Below are 22,747 nucleotides of genomic sequence, written 5' to 3'. Positions count from 1 at the left end.
CCTTACCTGCTCTTCCAAAACTGTTTATATAAATAAACATTGGATTACCGATACTCTATTGAAATAATAAATAACTACGAAGGAATGTTCCAAGCCACACCTCCTTCAATATGAACACTAGAAATATTTCATACTAACCAGATGGAGGATCTTGTCATAAAAAGACTCCCGCTGGTATCCTGGGTGGACTCCTAAGGTAACGGTGCAGTAGACATGATGAACTTGGTACCTGTGCAACAGGTAACATAGATCTATTGTCCAGGTGCTGTTGAGAAAAATGGAAAACAAGTTCTTATATCAAATATAAGGCGTATTAACAACTATCCTTCATATTTTGTTATTCAATGCAATATTTCCACATTTCACAAAATCGCTGATCAGTAAAGCTAAGATTTTCATGTAGCCAAAACATACTAAATATGAAATAAATATGTAGAAAAGTCACTGGAATATGTAAAAAATATATGTAAATATACTCAAATATGTAAAAAAAAATGTACTGAAACATGTATGCATATTAAAATATCTAACATCCATATTATTTGTGATTTCTGTGCTTTTTTTTAGTTCTCTGACACTAAAAAATGTAATTATGTTAAAATAATTTCTCAATCTCTCTCTATATAAAAATGGATGTATATATGTTTGTTTGTTCCAGCATAACTCTCGAACGCCTGGAGCAATTTCAACCAAACTTGGTACATGTATCACTTGCAATCTGGAAAGAATACTTTGGGTGTAACGCACCCCTGGGGGTGGGGTGGGAAGGGGTGGCATGTAAAAATAATCGAAAAACCACCAATATTAAACTCCGCACAAACAGACATCCGTGACTCTATGCAATCTGCACAACGATGGTGTTTCTCGGGTTGTCTAACATTCATGCTGTGTTGTGAAAACGACCGATATTAGTGTGAAATCCATAGTTTTCGTGACACTCCCAATGCGGTTCAACTTCAAGTTCATCACCTATCGGCATGGAGGGGGGGGGGGGGGGGGTGAAAAATAAAATGCCACAAATGACCTAGATAAGTGTCGAATCCATAGTTTTCGGAGTCGCTAAGCTAATTGGTGACATTCACGATCACATTTAAAATTAATTACATTTTACACTATAGTTAGAATTAATTATTTTCCTGTCTAATACAAGATTGGGATAAATAAATACCCAGGCAATGCTGGGTAATCAGCTAGTATTATTATATTTTGAGAAGTTACATTGAAATAATGAAACTGTAATGTGATAAATTACATTGATAAATTCATAATCCAATAAACTGATAAAATAAATGACAACAGTTACTTCAAGAATCAACTGCACCAATGAACAAAGTCATCTTCAATATGAATTTCGGGGCTTAAATGACATGAAGCGAATAAAAGGGATGGACATCCCCGCAACAATTCACATCCACAGTATTTTTGTTCCTGGGTGAGTTCATGAGGAACCCATTGCGAACACACCATCTTCGTCTTCAGGTCCTTGGTGAGTAAGGAGAAGATTGTCGCCCTTCCTAGACCGGTTGCATGCTGTAAAGCCTCCACAGTTACATGCCTGTCGTTCATTACTATGTCAGACATCTTCTGAATCATTTCCAGGAGTTCAAGATGAGCGATGACATCCAGAGCTGGTTCCTTTCTTGACACTCGCACTTCCAGCTGTGAAACCTGCAACCCAGATGCACGACTTCAAGCAGATTCACCACACACTGCTTGTTGTCGATTATGAATTATAGCTGTAGGTACACCTTCTTTCTACAGGAACCACATGGTCCACCTTTGACTATGGTAGTTGCCTTCCATGCTGATATTGTACACCTCCACTTGTCCACAACTATGAATACACTGTGAGAAACAAATGCCTGTCACGTGGTGCCATCTGCAGCTAGGAGAATGAAACTCAGGCAGCGCACAGTCCAAGGTCACTGCTCTTACACACCACCCTCACTTCCATTCTTGGTTACAGCATATATAGGCACATGGGACAGTCTCAATCAATTCCGAACAGCCTTAATATTAAGTCAATCAAACCTAACAGTCCTTGCTAAGGGTTTCTCAACTTCTAGGCTCCAAAGAAGTTCTCCTGAAATTTGTCAATTTAATTTGCTCAGCAATTTTCATTAACAAATATTCTATAGTGGAAATATTCTGATTAATTGGAATTTTTCAGTGTTCAAAATGCAAAATGCCACCAAAAATTAATTTAATGAGCTTGGCCTGAGGAGACTACACGATTTTATGAGATCCAGTGGTTGAAAACCATTATAAATGTAATTTTATATTTGGCAGCAAGCCTACAAAAAATCAAACTACCACTTATCATGAGTGTTATAATTTATTTATTAATATTTAGTTTCAAGGGTACAAGGTTTAGAACCACTGTCCTAACCTACTCCAAATATATAAATAGTAACACCACAAGCATATAGGAACATAATTATAATGTTACAAGCACAAAGCTTAATCTATTCAGTTAAGCATGAGTTTATATTTGTAATTCTTCACAGGGAAAATGAGATGGAAGTACAAATGAATCAGAAAAATCTAGATTGAATTGATTTATTACTTTGCTTTTCTGCCACTTTTGGCTAATTACAAAGATGCTCAAGGAAAAATGGTGAAAATATGAGAACGATGGAGGAACAGTCACAAACATACAGGGATGACAGCCCCACAGAGATCATACTGTCTGTGAGTCCAGATGTGGAAGGGAGGTTAACATTCGGGTGTTCTTGCAAAGTCATCCCTTACACCCCAAAAATAAAAATCTAGAAAGGTAGAAGTACACATACTACTCTGCATTGACAAAAAGTACAAAAACTCAGTATTAGCTTCCAGACATGTAAGTAATGTGATATATGCAGAAAAAGCATTAATGGTGACATCAGAATGCAATAATTGACACCTGGTTGGAAGAGTTGATGGCAAAAATAATTACCAATGAGGACTCTACTTGTAATCTATATGCAGGCACGTATCTAGAAATATGTTTTTTTTTTTGGGGGGGGGGGGGTTGAACCAAGTGTCTCAGGCAGTGGTGGCAATACCAAGGGAAAGTAAACTGTCTTTGACCCCCCCCCCCCAGTTTTGGAACCAAATCGCCGCCACTGGTCTCAGGAATAATAATAGTAATAATATCAATAAAAATAATGTTTAAATTAAAATAATTACATTAAATCAAATTAATACTAACTACAATATATAAATGAATATTATATTATTATTACTTGAATAGGTAAAAAGATTGTATAAGAATAGAGACATAACAGCGCATATTTCATTAAGTAGCTTACCTGTAGTTAAGATCGGAATAATTTACATAAAAACAAGTATCCTGGCAATGAAATGTCAAACAGATGAATAATTGAATACTTATCAAATAACAAAAATTATGTTACATGTAGTTGGAGAAAAGTAAGTCTCTTGATTAATATTTTATACATATTATTTTGTGTAATACTGTACATAAATCTTCCTTGTAATGTCATTCAAAGCCGTATGATCCCAATATAATCCTTCCTTCTAAAAAGTTCAGAGGAAATTAATAACCATCGATTATGCAACAAATGCTAAAATTTTCATTATTTAATTTTAGTACTTGATAAGTCTTTGGGGGGGGGGGGTCTGGAACCCCCCTAAATACGTCCTTGTCTACATGGAAGTTTTCATCCATGAGTGCAAAAAATTCTCATGATGTGCATTAGTATCACACTCATCCAAGGATGTTGCTTGACATTTTTGAAGAGAGTGGCAATGTAAAACTAAACACTACACACAATAATAATCAAATAACGATCATAATAAACTATTATTTTTATTGTCAATTAATAATTTATATCCTTTGGGAGACTCTTCTACTTGACACATCTGATGAGTGAATATGCGGCACAACTGTACGGGGAAATTTTAGTCACGAAGTTAATGTTCAGTAAGTTCTCATGTACAAATCTCATCTTTCGAATTTTGAACTGTTTGTTCCTCGGATGAAGTGCTAGAGAATGAAAAAGTGACATCCTACATTTATCGAGAAAATATTTGTTTTATGTTTGATTATTCTGCTGGAATATTAATGTATTTCTGTTACTGAATACAAGATTTTTTCCTAATTTAAAAAATAAAAAATGCCAATATCCAAGAGGGAGGAGATGGACTGGTTTAACCACACTCATAATGCCCATGCATTAATAATCAAATGTACGAAAAAGCAAAACCACGGAGGTCCCAAGCACACATTACATTGGAATATTAGGCTTATGTAATTTTCTGGTTCCCCTAGATCTGCATACATAATCAGATTGCTACGATTTTTTGATTACAAAATTCCCTGACATTTTCAGGTTTTCCACTTCAAAAATGAATTTTTTCCAGACATGTTTATCATCATGATTTTTGTTTTGAACCTTGTGATTTTTAATTAAATATATAATCCGTTAATTTTTATGAATATTCACTTTCACACCTTTTTATTTTTTTAGCAAATTTCATTATATACACACACAAGAACACGTGAAAATTCGAAGAGTAAAATGACAATTGGCATCAAATGTGTCGGGTGCTACAATCACGTTATCTAGCCTTAAGGCTAAGGTAACAGAGGTACATTATTTCACCATAACAGATCTACACAATATAAAAACGACAGAAAAAGTTTAGAAATTTTTCATTTTCTGACGGATTTACAGTGTCGTAGAAAATGCTGCTCTTTTGCTTACATTTATAAGTACACAGCATGTGGAGAAATATTTGTTGCATACAGGAATTTTATAGGAAATGCCAACAAGACTAAGATCTATAAAATAATAGACGATAATCTCATCTTCACCAACTTTTCCGATAATTATGATCATATTGTCAATGTACTTTAGTTATCAATCAGATATCCAGACTACAAGTTTTACTTTCATATTCTTTCTAATATCTAGCATTATAAAAGTGAAAATTTATTACAGAAATTTGAAAGAACAATCATTTTGCACAATACTGAGAATCATAAGAACGAAAGAAACAAGTTTCTAAACTGAAACTTTTTTGGGAGTGGAATCACAAGAACCGAATCCAGAAGTGGAAGTGAACTGCATGTTCATTTTGCAGCTTTTTTCTTGTAGACTCCAAAATGCATGTAAATTCCAGACGATCTGCAAAATACCTGAGTTTTCCCTGTTTTCCACATGCGTAGCAACCCTGATGATATTTGAATTATTGTTTTAAGTCCATTTTATGCACAGAAAGGCTAATCGGGACTGGACCTACAGTTTAAAGTGGGATCCGAACCACACTGCCATGTGCCTCCACTGAGTATTGAACACGGAACCCCTTGATTACAAGCCGACATTACCACTATGCCATCAGGGACACCGCATATATAACAAATACAAAATGAGATAACATAATAATACTAATTCCTGAATCCAGAGACTGAACAAGTTTTTAAAGTATATAAATTGAAGGAAGAAAGAGTAGCAAGAAGCTCACTGAACACTTAAAGTATGCTTAAATGCAATATTTGTTTGCAACACTGGTCATTACTATGTAAGATCAACTGAAAACATAATTCACGTACCTTTTATTGAAACCTTCATCCACACAGACCTTGTGAAAGTTGTGCAGAAACTGTTCTCGCCTGACCTGTGGTAACACCATCAAAACACAGGAAACCCCACAATCCCAGCTAAACCTTTGTCTTTGGTGAAATACATCTAGCTTTATACGAATTGGAAGACCTGAAATTACACGACATACACGGAAAAAAAAGTTAAATCTTTCATTTAAGTACTGAGTATATGAAATATTTAATATAAGTAGTTCAAATAATGGGGCATTCGAGCGTTACACGTGTGACATTTACACATAAGGTTCTAGACATGTGATTGGATTAAAATATTCATAGCAAACTGCCAGCTCCCGTGGCGGAGTGGTTAGCACATCGTGCTACAATGTCAGGGGTCCCAGATTCCCAGCCTGGGCATGGATGTTTGTGAGTGTCTATTCATCAATTTCATCATATCATCACTCATCCCTATCTTCGCAAATTAGCCAAAAGTGGCACAAAAAGCGAATCAATCATAATGAACTGATTTCATAGAATTATGAAGTACTTTGTTGTGTATGCTCACAAATGAGAAAGCTTGAGTATGATGACATAGCCTGAATGCATGAAACGTATTACACGTCGTCACACCAATGCCAAACCCACGAATGTGCAACATGTTATTTTGAGATAAACGGGTTTTAATATTCAAGGACCCAAGAAAAATCAGGTTTTACATTTAGGTAAAATTGTCATTGGTGAAACTTGTACCCACTTATGGTGTGTTAAATTATGTGTCTTATTTCTCTCCTTAAGGATTTTTATAGGGTTTTTAAAGGAATAAAGTACTGGGATTGTCTTTAAGAACTCTACAATTACAATATAGTTACAATTTCAAAGAGCGCATGTGTACCAGTTTTTATGGTTTTTACTATTTATTCTAGGTATACATTTATTAATACACACATCAGAAATGACATTAAGTTACAAATAGTATTGAAAAGAGTACAAAAGAGAACACACAATTATTATTCATAAGTCCTCACACATTTTTTGAAGGTCCCGTAACTTGGCTTCAGCAATTGGAAGTTCTTCATTGTAGACCTTCGGTGGGCCATCGCTTGGTCTGCCTCTTGATTGCTTCAGGATGACTTCATGTAAATCAGAATTGAAATCAAGCTTGAAGAATATTTTTCTCGTTTCCATTCTTCGATATTGCAACCAACAAACGCTTCTCCATGGATTTTTTTTTTTTCGGAATTTGATCTTGAGAAAATGACTTGAAGTCATCAAAATCGTCATGAAGTAAGAGTTTTCATAATCACTGGTGAAGGTTTGCTTCGGGCAGTGCGAATCAGCTGCACCCATCCTTTAGTGGGGTAAACCGGAACATGTTTCGATTTCCTCTCAATCACCGAATGTACAGAATCACATTCCATTTCTGTGTGTCCACTTTAAAAAAATCTATGATCTATGATTTGCAAAGAAGGATGTCATTTTAAAAGAAATATGCACATACCAAGTTCTATTGTTGTCCTCCACAACCATCTGACATCACACGGACTGCAGGTACCTCAGGTTGAGCCATCACATAATTATAAACACAAGAAGCAATTTCAGTCGCTCCTCTCTTCCCTTGAGTCTCATCCCAGACATAACAGTGTTCATTCTGATTTCCCAAACTGTAAATTGTCAAATTATAAATTGCCAATTTGTGCAGGTAAAATATTGGACCTGCTGGCCCCTTTGGTGTATTTAAGACTGCTTGAAGGTCAAAATTGAAAGACAATACATTTGAATCCTGATGAGACTTGCCTTCCTTGCAGAGTTCTTTCTTTCCATGTGAAGCTTATAATCATCATCACGCATTTTTCTTTCTTCCTCGGTCATGTTGTTATAAGCCACACATTTTTTACATGCATCTTTTTTGGTTTGAAGAACCCAAGATTGTACTCATTGAACACTTGCCTGTATTTCTCCAAACTTACAGCATTATGATTGTTGTTGATACAATCTTCCTTATACATCCTAAACATAATACTTATGCTTAACGAAGGATCCAAGTACTTTTTTGTTGATGACTTCCTACAGTAATGAGACTCCACAGCTGGAAATGAGGTAAAGTGCTTTCTTATAAATTCTTCAGCAGCCAAATTGAGCTTATTATGAGGGGTGTGATTCCCTCTCTTGTCCTTTACCAGTATTCCTGTTGCAGTACACTTCCTTATTAATGCATCTGTGACATTTAATGTGGACATGAAGAACTCTCGGCAGACTGACCTTTTCACATCCTAAACTGTGAAGGAATAGCGATTTGAGAATTTTCATCTTGAAAATCTAATATTTCTTGTGGTTCTTCCTTTGGATTCTGTTCTATGTGGTTCCTTATGAACTGGCGCTGGTCGTGAATAGTGGAAAGATTTCGAAACTCCGAATACAACTGTTTTCTATCGGCTTCACTGATAAAAGTTGAGCATTTGTGCTTCACTTTATTAGAGCAAGGGGCAGGTAACATAGGACTAGCAGCATGTTCAATTCCACGGTGTCCTGTATACGATTCTCCTTTCAGCTGTCTACGCTTTCTCACGATTTCCTTTCCTATTTCTAGGTATGTCACTTTCGTTGTTATCTGCTCCTGGATGTAACACACTACTGGTTTCGTCAGCATTGTCATCTGCAGAATCATCGCCTGAAGGATGGTATGAACTCCCAGAATCTTCGAATTCATCAAAATCCTCGTCATTCAAAGCACGAAGCGCTAGAGCCACACATCTTGCACCTCTACTCAGCTCATCTTAGTCTTACTAATGATTCGATAATAAATGTATTTTTGTTTGTTCAAAAGAAACTGCAATAATGGTACCTTACATTATTGCAGGAAGAAAACGAGACAAAGCGTTCTCTTGTAATAGCATGACTGACTGTTCTCCTTTGTTACAAGTCCAATGCTAAACTCACGTACATGGCACATTTGTTGCTTTGGCATTGTAGGACCTTATCTTGAAACACATACAGATGACTGAATGTGCTCCTTTTGTTACAAGTCCAATGCCAAACTCACGAATATGACACATTCATCGTTTTGTCATTGTAGAAACTTCTCTTGAAGAACATAAGTGTTTTAAGAATTGAAAATAACCCACATTGGAGTGATCATACACATGTGCGACTCTGGCATAGGGATCAGTTATTGAAAAGTATTCAGAAAATGCACTTAGGTGAAAAAGTCAACTTTTGCACATTCGCGGTTTTGGCATTGGTGCGACGATGTGTGACGCTTTAAAAATGTAGCACAGTTTGACTTCATTTGTCATTGAAGCATATAGGCTTCTAATTTTTTTTGAGAAATATGCAAATTATATGGATTCACAAACATGTAAACCTTAATGCTATCAAAACAATAATAATTCCCAGATTGATTCATTTTGTTATTTACATGGAGTAGGACCACTTTTCATGGAATACATTTAATAACATATTTGCGAGTATATATTACTTACAAAGACAGTAGTATGGTGAGGAACTTTGGAAGGGGTACATATATCTCCATGAAACTCCTGTTCTGGGTACCTGTTCCGTACCTTCTGCTTTTGGAGCCAAGATGGCCGCCATATTATTCTCTGGACACTAGTGCCTACTGAAAGTGAGAGAGTAAAGAGTCTGTGAAGTGAGAAGCGACGTTGTACCAGAGATGTATTGCAGGCTGGCTGCAAATAATGTAGAATTGCAACGAATACATCAGTTTGATGTAATTGAGTGTCTCATTTATGTGTATTAGTCTACCTACAGCACCATACCTTCCTGGATATGCTACAAACAGCGGCCGAAACAAGAAAAGTGTCTTCTTGTTGGATGACGGGCGCGAACATGGTCCTCCTTGTGCCGGATGTTGCATGCGATCAGCATTCGTTGTGTTGTGTTGAACTTTTGTGCTAGCGTGCATTCGTGAACTGTGAATAAATACATTGACATACTGTTTGCTACGTGTAACCAGTTTCAGTGCACCTTTTGTAGTGCCAGGAAGTGTTTCGTGCGTGCATTGTAGTTTGGACAACAACAATCCGTGCGCGACTGAATAAACATGGAAGCCATATCGGCAGCAAAGACTGTGCTCAAGCGAGAAGTTACTCGCCTTGAGAATAAAGTGAACGCGGGTTTATTGGACAATGTGACAATCGCGTTATCGGTAAACAAAGCCAAACAATTAACGGACGATTGTAAACAGTTATTATTAGACCTGGCTAGTGCGTGTGATGATGCAACTTTTGAGAGTTATGACAGTGAAATCGGTTGTATTCAAGACCGTTTGGATGCAACCATGTGCAGGCTTTGTTCGTTGCAGCAGCAACAGACTCAAGCTACGGTGACGTCATCGACAGAAGCACGAACAAGTGAAGTGCGTCTCCCGAAGCTCTCGCTTCCTGTGTTCACGGGACAATTACAAGAGTGGCTTTCTTTCCGTGATTTGTTTATCACGTCGGTGGACAAAAACAAACAGTTATCCAGTGCACAAAAGCTACAGTATTTGAAAGCTTCGTTAAAGCGGCAACCTGCATTGCTTATCCAGTCCATGTCGGTGACTGATGATAACTATGCAGAGGCGTGGAACATTCTAAATTCGCGTTATCAAAACAAACGGGAAATTGTTATGGACACAATCAAGCGTTTAGTCGCGCAACCCAAAGTGCAACGTGAATCCGCAGCAGCCTTACGTAGCCTGCTAGACACAACTACCGAGTGTGTTCGCGTGTTGAAAGTGATGGACATTCCCATAGAACATTGGGATCCTATCCTAGTATTTCATGTGACAGAAAAAATGGACAGTGATACTAGACAACAATGGGAACTTTCATTAAAGACAACCGAGTTGCCTACATTTCAGGAGTTGAGTGACTTTCTTGATCAGCGTTCTCGTGCATTATCAGCTACAAATCTCAGTGCTCAGAGACTGAAGCAGTCGACTCACAATAGCTCCCAGTTCAAGGGTGTGTATCATGCAGTGTCGGATGATACTTGTGAAAAATGTAAACTGCATCATGCGCTATACAAGTGCAAAGACTTCAAAAGCCTTTCGGTGATGGACAGAATGAGATTTGTTAAAGAAAAGGGTTTGTGTTATAATTGCATTCAAAGTCATCATAGGGCATCGGTATGCGACTCACGGGCGTGCCGAGTTTGCAATAAAAAGCATCATACGTTGCTACACTATTATAAGCAGAGTGACTCTAGTGAAACAACGACTTCCCCCCAAGAAGTTTCTTCTCATGTTGCTGGAGAAGGAGACAAGGGACTAAAGCCAGTGTTGCTATCCACTGCAGTTGTGTATGTGCAGGGAAGAGATGGTGTTTATCAACCAGTGCGTGCACTCCTAGACTGTGCCTCAGAGACTTCCTTTGTCACCTCACGCTGTGTGCAAAGGTTAGGTTTACATCAGCATAAGGCAGACATCACTGTGAATGGGATTACAGCAACGGGTGTAGGTGTAGGCAGTGCAGTAGTGGATCTACAATTCCAACCCAGTAGCAGAAGGAAAACATTCACTACAAGGGCAATCGTACTTCCTAAAATAACAGGAAACATTCCCAGGGAACCTTTACCAGACTTCAGGAAGTGGACACATATTCAAGGACTGAAGTTGGCAGATCCAAGGTTTTATGTGATGGAACCGGTGGACATTTTACTTGGAGCAGATTTGTTTCCTTTTCTTATGCAAAGTGGCAAAATTGTTGGGCCAAAGGGAACACCTACTGCACTACGTACTGTTCTTGGTTGGATTCTTTGTGGCAGTGTGGACTTTCCCAAGGTAAGAGCAGTAGCATCATTTCATGCATCTTGCAGTCTTGATAGTGCACTTCGCCAGTTCTGGGAGGTAGAGGAGGTCCCAAGGCAAATGCATCTGACATTAGAGGAGATACAATGTGAAGAGCACTTTTCGGTGACTCATGTTCGAGAAAACAATAAGTTCAGTGTGAGCCTTCCATTCAAGGAAGACAGTCCTCCCTTAGGATACTCTCGTGAAACAGCTGTGGCGAGATTACAGCAAATGGAACGGAAGTTTGCAAAGTCTCCTGTTTTTCATCAGAATTACTCAGAATTCATGCATGCATATTTAGACTTGGGACATATGGAGCCTGTTCCTGCAAGTGAAGTGAAAAAGAAACCATGTGATAGTTTCTATTTACCGCATCATGCTGTAATCAATCCAAATTCCACCAGTACACCTCTTTGTGTAGTTTCTGATGCCAGTTCAGTGACTTCAACAGGGATTAGTCTCAACGATAAGCTTCAAGTTGGGCCAAAATTGCAAGGTTATATCTTTCCATTGTTACTCAGGTTCAGGAAACATCAAATTCCTTTGTGTGCAGACATTTCCAAAATGTATAGTCAAATATTGATCCATCCATCAGATACAGACTTTCAGCGAATAGTGTGGCGCGACAATCCTAAAGAATTGATAAGGGACTATAGGCTACTCACGGTGACGTATGGGACATCCAGTGCACCTTATCTTGCAACAAAGTGTCTTCAGCAGTTAGCTATTGATGAAATGAATGCATTTCCATTAGCAGCCCCAGTGTTATTAAATGATTTTTATGTTGACGATTTGGTATCTGGTGCCAGCAATGTGGAAGAAGCTATCGAATTGCAGTCACAATTGATACAGTTACTAGCAAAGGGTGGTTTTGAGTTACGTAAATGGTCCTCTAGTGAACCACAAGTGTTGACAGCAGTACCTGTAGAGTTGAGAGAAACTAATGTGCCTTTAGATATCCATTGCAGCGAACTTGTGAAAACGTTAGGTCTAAGGTGGCATCCTGGTTCTGACCACTTCACTTTTCTTGTGACTTTACCACCAAAACGTCACACATTGACGAAAAGACTATTGTTATCTTACATTGCAAAATTGTTTGACCCTCTTGGTTTCTTATCCCCAACAGTCATACAAGCAAAAATACTCATTCAAGAATTGTGGAAAGAAAAGTTGGGCTGGGATGAGGCATTATCCGTGGAAACATGCGAACTGTGGCTACATTTTTGTAGTGAACTTCCTGTACTGCAACAATTACAAATCAAACGTGCTATTGTATCTGCAAATGCTATAGCTTGTCAATTAGTGGGTTTCTGTGATGCATCACAACAAGCATACTGTGCGGTAGAGTACCTTCGCTCAGTTTATGTCGATGGTCATGTTGAAGTGAGGTTGGTAGGAGCAAAGACTAAGGTGGCTCCAATCAAGCAAATGTCTCTACCAAGGCTAGAACTATCAGCGGCAGGTTTATTGACACGATTGCTCGTAGTAATCTCCAATGCACTATCCTACAAATTGGAAGATGCATGTGTGTGGACTGATTCTACCATTGTGCTTGCTTGGTTATCCTCAACACCAAGCAGGTGGAAAACATTTGTAGCAAATCGAGTGGCAGAAGTGCAGGAGAGTCTTCGTCGTGAACAATGGTCTCACATCATGGGAAAATCAAATCCTGCAGATCTTGCTACAAGAGGTATCAGTGCATCAGCCTTAGCTCAGTGTGAGTTATGGTGGGCGGGACCAGAGTTCTTACAAGCAACTTCATTGGCAACGTTTGATCATCATGAGACAAGCAACGAAATTTTGGAAGAAGTTACAAAAGAAGAGAAGAAGATTGCCATTACAGTTATGTACAGTACAGTAGAAGAAGATCTGATCTGTAGATATTCAAGCTTTATTAAAATGCAGAGAATAATGGCATGGATCCAACGATTTGTGTTCAATACTCGTCAGTCAGTGAATCAGAGAAGGCAAGGAGCATTGACAACTAAAGAGCTTATGACAGCAACGACCTCTCTTGTAAAACAAGCTCAGAAAAGTGAATTCACAGCAGAATTACATTGTTTACAAGCTAAAATTCCTCTGCCAACAAAAAGCAGGTTATTGTGTTTGGCTCCTTTTGTTGATGAGGCAGGTGTCATTCGTGTTGGAGGGAGGCTACACAAAGCAAGAATAACAGTGGACCATAAACATCCAATGTTGCTACCTGCAAAGCACAAATTGACTCACTTATTAATTAAAAATGAACATTTACTTAATCTTCATGCTGGTCCTCAGTTAGTGTTGTCCTCATTGCAACGAACATTCTGGATACTGAGAGGCCGAGATACAGTGCGTAACATTGTGAAGAAATGTGTAACTTGTCATCGCTTTTGTACACAAGCTGGGGAACAATTAATGGGTAGCTTACCAGAATCTAGGATTAATCCTTCTCGTCCATTTATAAACTGTGGTGTGGATTATGCAGGGCCCATACTGTTGAAGGAAATGGTTGGACGCTCTCGTAAGCAGTATAAGGGTTATATTGCCTTATTTGTTTGTTTCGCAACGAAAGCAGTTCATTTAGAAATAGTGAGTAGTGGTACTACAGAGACGTTTTTGGCTGCACTTCGGAGATTTGTATCTCGTCGTGGAAAACCCAGTAATATTTACAGTGATTGTGGAACAACGTTTGTTGGCGCTAATAGAGAGTTAAAGGAATTCATGAGATTGGTAAAACAACCAAAGCACAATGAACCTATTTCAAGTGCTCTAAGCAGCTTAGGCATCCAGTGGCATTTTAATGTTCCTCGTAATCCTCATGCAGGAGGGTTGTGGGAGAGTGGTGTCAAATCAGTTAAATACCACCTCAAAAGAGTTGTGGGGAATGCCCTACTTACCTTTGAGGAATTGTATACAGTATTAACACAAATAGAAGCATGTTTGAATTCCAGACCGTTAACTGCCCTATCCAGTGATCCCAATGACATGCAGGCACTTACTCCAGGCCATTTCTTAATAGGAGATGCATTGATAGCTACTGCAGATAGAGACTTTGCTACAATAAAAATGAACAGACTGTCGAAGTGGCAGCTCGCGCAAAGGCTGACACAGCATGTCTGGCGCAGATGGTGTAGGGACTAAATTTCTCAGTTACAACAACGTCCTAAGTGGAGAAGGGAGCAACAGAATCTACAGGTCGATGACTTGGTTGTGGTCAGAGATGATCAACTTGCACCTCAACAGTGGAAACTAGGCAGAGTAATCAACGTTCATCCAGGTGAAGATGGATTGGTTAGAGCAGCAACAGTGAGAACCAGTGAAGGAACCTACAAGAAGAGGCCAGCATTGAAGCTGTCTCTTTTACCAGTGAGTGAAGTTGAACACCAATGAGAAATAACTTAAACTTTCAAATTTATGCATAAAAGGCAATCATTAGTTTGTTCAATTTCTTTTTAGTTTTGTGTTGTCATTTTCAGTAGGAAATTTTGGGAAAATTCCATTCAATTTACATTTGTTCATCAAAAATGTGTTCTATATTGTGTATTTAGTAAAGTGTTGAAATTTAATCATTTCAAGGTGGGCGGTATGTTCCGTACCTTCTGCTTTTGGAGCCAAGATGGCCGCCATATTATTCTCTGGACACTAGTGCCTACTGAAAGTGAGAGAGTAAAGAGTCTGTGAAGTGAGAAGCGACGTTGTACCAGAGATGTATTGCAGGCTGGCTGCAAATAATGTAGAATTGCAACGAATACATCAGTTTGATGTAATTGAGTGTCTCATTTATGTGTATTAGTCTACCTACAGCACCATACCTTCCTGGATATGCTACAAACAGCGGCCGAAACAAGAAAAGTGTCTTCTTGTTGGATGACGGGCGCGAACAGTACCCATATCTTTGTGTGATCATTGATATTTCTTCAAAAGCTCAAAACTTCTAACAAGAACCCAAATTATGGCCATTTCAGTTAAATTTATCAGTACACTCCTATACCCAAAATACCTTACATGCATCTTAGAGCATTCTACATAAATAAAGATGAGGATAAGTGATGACAGGATGAAATTGACGAAGGGACACTCACAAAGAACACCCATGCCGGGATTTGAACCTGGGACCCCTGGTGACATAGCATTCTGAGAACCACTTCACCATAGAAGTCGGATTAGATAAACCTCCCAGCAACATCTGTGGGTGGGGAGGGGACCCAGTACTTTCTGAAGGTGACCCACGCCTATGTATTTCCCAAATAACTACTTTCTCTACCCCTAGACTCTTTTTTTTTTAATGGATCTAGCCTTTTAGTTCATACTACTTTCACACATAACCATTCCACACATTAGTACAAATGATGAAGACAGATGACACATATGTTACTGTATGTAGCATCAATTATTTGTCACAAACTTTACTTCTACAGATCTGCCTGAAAAATATATATACACACTTAGTGAGTAGGACTGACCACAGCAAATTAATTACTGTGAATGAACGTTATGAAGTTGCTTTCCTTTCAAATGATTCTACTTAATTATTTCGGTAATGGTTCCGATTGTTTTATGGTCTTTTGATAACAGTTCGATCTCCGCCGAACGGATATCTTCATTTTTACAGAAGAAACTACTTATGGAAATGAATTTCTGTAACATTCTGAAAGTTCGTGGAGGTATTTTGTTCCATCGTGGAATCTATTTGACCGGGAATTCATGTATTTTTGAAGAAAAATATTCCTCTGACGCACAATGACCGTTGCTTGTATTTGTCAACCGGATGTTCCGTCCATTTCATGACGTAACCTCCTGTCAGTGCTTCCAACCACGCCGTTGTTTTGCAAGAAGTGAAGGTGAATTTTTTTAAAAAAAGCTGTATCACATTGTTTTACAAACAAAATTTTAACTATGCTTGCCTAACTTTGCCGGAAATGGTTTGTGGGGCTATTGAGGTATTTTTTGGTCACGAAGATTGGAAACACTGCATACCCACGTGATCCACGACACGACTGAAGCTGTGTCCGCCATATTGTGTGTTACGGAAGCCAAAAAAGGAAGAACAATAAATACTGTTAATGTGAAAAATTGAAATTACTTTCGTGAAAAAAGCAAAATGCCACCTTAAAGAATCTTTCGCAATGCAGAATAGGTAAGTACGAATGTTAAAAATGACGGTACTAATTTACTATTCCACAAACAGATTTCTTCATTTTTACACAATAAACTACTTACGGTAATAAGATCTTGTAGCATTGCCGAACATCTGGAAGGTGTTTTCTGTCATGTGGGAATGTATCATAGCGGAAATTCATGTTTTTGTTGAAAATTAATTTTCTGATGGACAATAGCCTTTGGAGCGTATACCTTTGTACATCATCATACGTCGTGCTTGTGTTTTGTTGATGTTCATTGGGATGCACTGTTTCCAACCAAAAATACAAACATGACATGTCATGGATGCGTGGTGAAATTCATACCGGGGGCCCCACGAACCATTTCCGACAAGGTTAGGTTAGGCAAGCATAGTTAAAATTTTGTTCGTAAAACAATGCGAAGAAGTAAAAAAAATAATTAAATTACACCAGCTTTGGGTTACGAAGGTTGGAAACACTTGAAACCGAATGAAAATCGACAAAACACAAGCACAACGCAAAATTATATATGAAGGTGTACGTGCCATACTGTGTCATACGCAAGTGAGACAACGCAAATAAAGAAGTAGTGGTAATGTGAAAAATTGACATTACTTTCATCAAAAAAACGTGAATACACCTTGAAGATTGTGCAGTGAAGCAGTTAGGTAACTAAGAATGTTAAAAGTGACGAAACGAAGAAGAAGTTACAGGTAATAGTAAATTTTTACCAAAATGACAAAATAAACGAGTGAGTGGTGTTCGGTGGAGATCGAACTGGTACCGATCTTTTTTCAAATTCTCCTAGCAGGAAGACTAATTATCGTAGAATTTTCGCAATCATTGTCACGAAACTTGAACCTTCCTTAAAGTAATGAGCACTGTTTGGATTTCGAAATAAAAGTTATGTTGCAAGCACACGCACTTCCCATGGACAATGTATCTTCCGTTGACAAGCAACTGTAAGTATTGTAGACTAGTGGGAATTAATGTAGATGTAAATCAGAACCTTAGTAGAATGCATTTAGGGACTTTATTTTAATGCTAAAAGAACCAAACCTGACCTGCCTAACTTTGAAAGGATACTGAACAAAATCTTAAGTAATCACTAAAACTCCGCAGTATGTGTTAACAGAAGTAAATCGAAACGGAATCATGTTAACATTGCATTTGCAGCATGATGAAATCGTAATAAAACAAAAGGTAAATTTCTCGTATCGGACAAACGGATTTCTTCAAATTTACAGGACAAATTACTTACCGAATGCAGTTTCTTTAGACTTGTGGAAGTTCGGGGAAGTGTTTTCTTGCATCGTTCATTGAATTTTCCCGGTAAATCATCTATTTTTCGATATAAATGTGTGACCGATGCACGAAAGCTCTTGCATCCATTTACTTCCATGTGGATGTAACCTGTGTCTGATGACGTAATCCCGGTCAGTGTTTCCAAACACATGTTTTTGTAACTGAAGAAGGTACGTTTCCACAAATGGTTTGTGGGGCTATGTGTCAATGGTTCTTGGGGCTATGTGTCAATGGTTCGTGGGGCTATGCGAGAATGGTGTGTGGGGCTACGCATATTTTTTTCAAAACCAATTTTTCACTATTGTAACCTATAGTGACCCGGTAAAATTTTCGTATCCCCAAAACGTATTTCTTCAATTTTACAGGAGAAAGTACTTACCGAAATGGGTTTATTTATACTTTAGGAAGGTCTTGGAAGTTTGTTTTCACCTCGTTGAAATTTGTTTGCCGGTAAATCATGTAATTTTCGACATTAATGTCACTCCAATGCACGAAAGCTGTTCCCTTGATGTCCGTCTACTACGTGAACCAAATATTTGCGAGCGTTTCATGACGTAACAACCGGCCAGTGTTTCCAAATACGCGGATTTGTAACTGTGTAACAGTTCTAGAACGTAAATAAACGTGAGTTACTGTTCATCATTTCTGATTACGAACTTGCAACAACATGACGTGCACAGGATCAGTGGCGTGCTCAATGTGAGGTTGATGGGGGCTATAACCCCCCCTTTCGCCCAGTATCTCTAAGGCTATTTATGAATGGTTCGTGGGCTATTTATGTATGGTTCGTGGGGCTATCTCTGAATGGTTCATGGGCTATTTATGTATGGTTCGTGGGGCTATCTCTGAATGGTTCATGGGGCTATCCGTGAATGGTTCGTGGGGCTATCCATGAATGGTTCGTGGGGCTATCCGTGAATGGTGTGTGGGGCTATTTATGAATGGTTCGTGGGGCTATCCGTGAATGGTTCGTGGGGCTATCCGTGAATGGTTCGTGGGGCTATCCGTGAATGGTTCGTGGGGCTATTTATGAATGGTTCGTGGGGCTATCCGTGAATGGTTCGTGGGGCTATCCGTGAATGGTTCGTGGGGCTATCCGTGAATGGTGTGTGGGGCTATTTATGAATGGTTCGTGGGGCTATCCGTGAATGGTTCGTGGGGCTATCCGTGAATCGTTCGTGGGGCTATCCGAGAATGGTGTGTGGGGCTACGAATATTTTTTTCGAAACCAATTTTTAACAATTGAAACCTTTGCGTGGCCCTACTAACCTATCCACGCACCAATGGTTCATGGGGCTAGCGCCAATGGTTCGTGGGGCTATCTTTTTCACTATTGAAACCTTAGCGTGGCCCTACTAACCTATCCACGCGCCAATGGTTCGTGGGGCCATCTTTTTCACTATTGAAACCTTTGCGTGGCCCTACTAACCTATCCACGCGCCAATGAATCGCATTTATTTCCAATTTCACACTTTGCACATTCCTTTCCTCTCTTCACCACCCCGTGTGCAACCAAAAACTCCACCGGATCCTCAAAACCCGGCACCAATTTCACAACACACCCACCACACGACACCTATAACTTCCGAGTTTCGTCAATTTTTGACATTCGTACTTACGTATCCTCCATACTAGTACCTAGATATTTTGCTATGAAGAAGGTCGCAACACTGCATAACCACTGATCATGGACTATGCTAGTCAAGATTTCTCCGCCATATCGCGTGTAATGCAAGCAAAAGCGAAGAAAATAAAAATACTCCATATTTCGAAAATTGAGATTATTTGCCTGCAAAAAACGAAACGCGAAATAGAAGAATCCTTACGAATGCAGAATATGTAAGTATCAATGTGAAAAATACGAAAATAAGGGAATTAGAGACGTTTGGTGGTTACCGAAATTTTAATAGTGACCCTACCTAACCTAACCTTACCGGAAATGGTTCGTGGGGCTATGTATGAATGGTTCGTGGGGCTATGCATCAATGGTTTGTGGGGTTACGTAGGTATTTTTGGGTGCAGTGGGGTGGAAATACTGCATGCCGAGTACAGTAATGAAACTGTTACCGCCATTTTTCGTGTTACTGAAGGCAAAAAGAAACGAAGAAAACTTACTCGATATGTCGCAAATAGAGCTTATTTCCGTGAAATAAGCGAAATGCCACCTTCAGCAATGTTTCTCAATGCAGAATACATAAATACAAATATTCAAATTAAATGAAGTAGCAAATTTCAGCCGTTTGTCCGATACGAGAAATTTACCAAACAAAAATAACTTGGGCCTAATTTGTTATTTGTTCTGAAGATCATTATTTCAGAATGCAAAACCGAGAACAAATTACACATGATGGTATTATCACAGGTATTATCTCTTGTCGGTGGTATTATCCTTTCAATACATGTAACATTTCATTTTTTTCTTTTTGTTGGTGTACACTTAAATATCCCAACCGAACAGAGTAACCAGAAAGTGACACATACGTGTGCACCATAAATATGCCATGCTATATTACAGTCGTTTGTCCAAAACATTCATATCAAAGTTACAAAGAGTCGGACAGAAATTAAAACCATATTTACCACAATACTTACTATTATGGTATTCTTGTTCATCCATCATTGAAGGGCAAGTATCAAACTCACATCCAGTCTGTGACAGCAAACTTTCAAGGACAATTCATGAGCTTTCGTATTCACACCAACACCTTTGCATTTAGTAGGTATTCCAATATGTTATCTTAGCGTCAAGTTTACATCATGTATGTGCAATATCCTGACTACATTTCCACGGTCACCTACTCATTCACACTAAATTACAAAATGTTGACGAGCCTCTTTTCTTGCACGGCCTTTATCTTCCTCCCACTTTCGTTATCAGCCGACAACCAGAACTCGACCGACACACTTGTTTACTTACTTGTGCGCATGCGCAACTCAGCAGACGAGACTTCATCATCAGTGATACCAACCCCATGAAGTTAATTTACTGTATGGTTCCTTTTTAGTTATTTTCTAGGGCCTCCCAGATGCATCGCAATGGTGCAGTCTGAACGTTGCCGCCTTGCAATCAAGGGTTCTATTTCCGGTGGAGTTACCTAGTTGTCGCTCCAGGATTTCATCATCCTTATGCGGCCTGTCATGCGGCTACGATGTGAAAAGTTGATGTTAATTGGTTAGATCTCAAGCAACATGTGGCGCGCGTCGCTTCGGTCTGAAAGCTGTCAAACTTTTTAAAAAAACCTGACGGCCGCTGTGGCGGAGTGGCGCTACGACGCCAGTCGCCAGGGGTCTCAGGTTCGAATCTTGGCCTGGGCATGGGTGCCCATTCATCAATTTCATCATATCATCACTCATCCCCCATCTTCGCAAATTAGCCAAAAGTGGCACAAAAAGCGAAGTAAAATAAAGCAAATCAATCAATCTAACAAAGAAACACTTTCAAGATATTCTACGAAACAACCATATTCCTGACGTTTTATTAGATGTAGGGTGAATTGATCTATTAGCCTGTAGCATAAGGTGCATCTGATATAAAACAAGCTTTCTAAAACTTGCTCGTGGCTTTCATTCATTTGCAGAAACGTGTTCTATTGAGTTCCTGGAAATATTGTCATAAATTGGTTGGCAACATTGGTTTACTTCACTGATCATCTGCGACAAGACTGATCTGGATTTCTACCCTCATTACCTTTGGCCATCAGATAATGCCTTTAGCGAGAAAACATCGCACGTTAATATCTGGGCTACTAATGTTGGCAAGTGTCCTGATTTCTTCTGAAAGATAACTAATTATCATTTCTGCAAAATTTATTTTGAAAATAGAATCAACATTCTCTAATTTGAATTCAGACCATTCGATAAACAAGTTAGTTGGAGTTGGCTTCACAGTCTAAATCTACACTAAATGATTATATTTTTAAAATTAATTTAGCATCAATATACATTTTTGACAAGGACACATTTACAGGGGCCCAGGGGGTCCCAATCCCTCCGAAAGACTTACCAAGTAATAAAACGAAATAATCAAAATATACTTGTTTAGTATTTGTTCTCGTATAATCGAGGGTTATTTATTACCGCCGAACTTACACCAAAGCAAGGATTGGATTGCGATCATACAGTTTTGAATTGACACTACGTGAGTACATAAGAAGATTACTACTGCTTATAATATTAATACATAAAATATTAATCAGGAACTTTACTTTTCACCAACTGGACATATCATCCTTTTTTGTTATTCAATAAATATTCAATTTTTAAATTTTTTGACATTAATTTCCTTGACGGGACAGTTGTTTTTACACAATTTTTGGAGATCTAAACTACACGCGAGCTAGATAATGTTATATTTCTATTCTTAAACCGTATTTTTTTACCAATTTACGCAATAATAACAATATTAATGAATTTACATATTCTAATAATAATTATTATGAATAGACCTATATATTATATTAGTAATTAGTACATATATATTACAAATATATATTTTTAATATGTGTACAACTTTTCTGAATTGTTGATTGGAATCCCTTCCGAAATATATTTCTATAACCTTTGTCAGAAATGTTACAGGACTAATGTAAAAAATAATATATTCAACTCACCAACTTATGGTCCTTGACCTTGTCAAACTAGTCTCTCTGGTATCTACACACAGCTGCCAGCGTTTCTAAGGTCTCGGAAGCAAGCAGAGAAAGACTCTTCTGGTATGCTTGTCAACACATCTTTCGCAGCATTTTGGATTGCTGGAATATCTTGATGTCGCTTCTCTTTCAGCAGCATTTCAACACTGCAAAACAAAGAAACCGCACATCCAAAGATCGGACGAATATGGAGTATGTGGAAGAGCAGGGATACGATGTTTGGCCAGATATTCCTGTACCGATTAGGGATGGCCAAACGGATCCGGATCCGAAAAATCCGGATCCATTCGGATCCAGATCCGTAACTTTTGGATCCGGAACTATCTCAATCCCATTATAATATTACCACACCTTA

At 38.5% G+C, this 22,747-nt stretch overlaps 1 protein-coding gene across 1 annotated transcript in view; it reads right to left on the bottom strand.

Moving 5' to 3' along the window:
* LOC146001880 (protein GUCD1) overlaps positions 1 to 20,636 on the bottom strand; it is a 32,406-nt gene extending 11,770 nt beyond the window's left edge. Inside the window, exons 1-3 of the mRNA XM_083139589.1 lie at positions 20,336 to 20,636; positions 5,561 to 5,720; positions 139 to 265 (exon numbers count right to left, since the gene is read on the bottom strand). Of these exons, the coding sequence (XP_082995715.1) occupies positions 139 to 265; positions 5,561 to 5,720; positions 20,336 to 20,363 (315 nt within the window). The 5' untranslated portion in view covers positions 20,364 to 20,636. The remainder of the gene's footprint in view (positions 1 to 138; positions 266 to 5,560; positions 5,721 to 20,335) is intronic.
* Between the last annotated feature and the right edge of the window lie 2,111 nt (positions 20,637 to 22,747).

This window comes from Lepisma saccharinum, chromosome 18 (assembly GCF_977018435.1).
Source record: "Lepisma saccharinum chromosome 18, izLepSacc3.1, whole genome shotgun sequence".
Taxonomy (NCBI): Eukaryota; Metazoa; Arthropoda; class Insecta; order Zygentoma; family Lepismatidae; genus Lepisma; species Lepisma saccharinum.
Note: the sequence above shows the minus strand (reverse complement) of the source record. Positions and strands in the feature narration are given on the sequence as shown.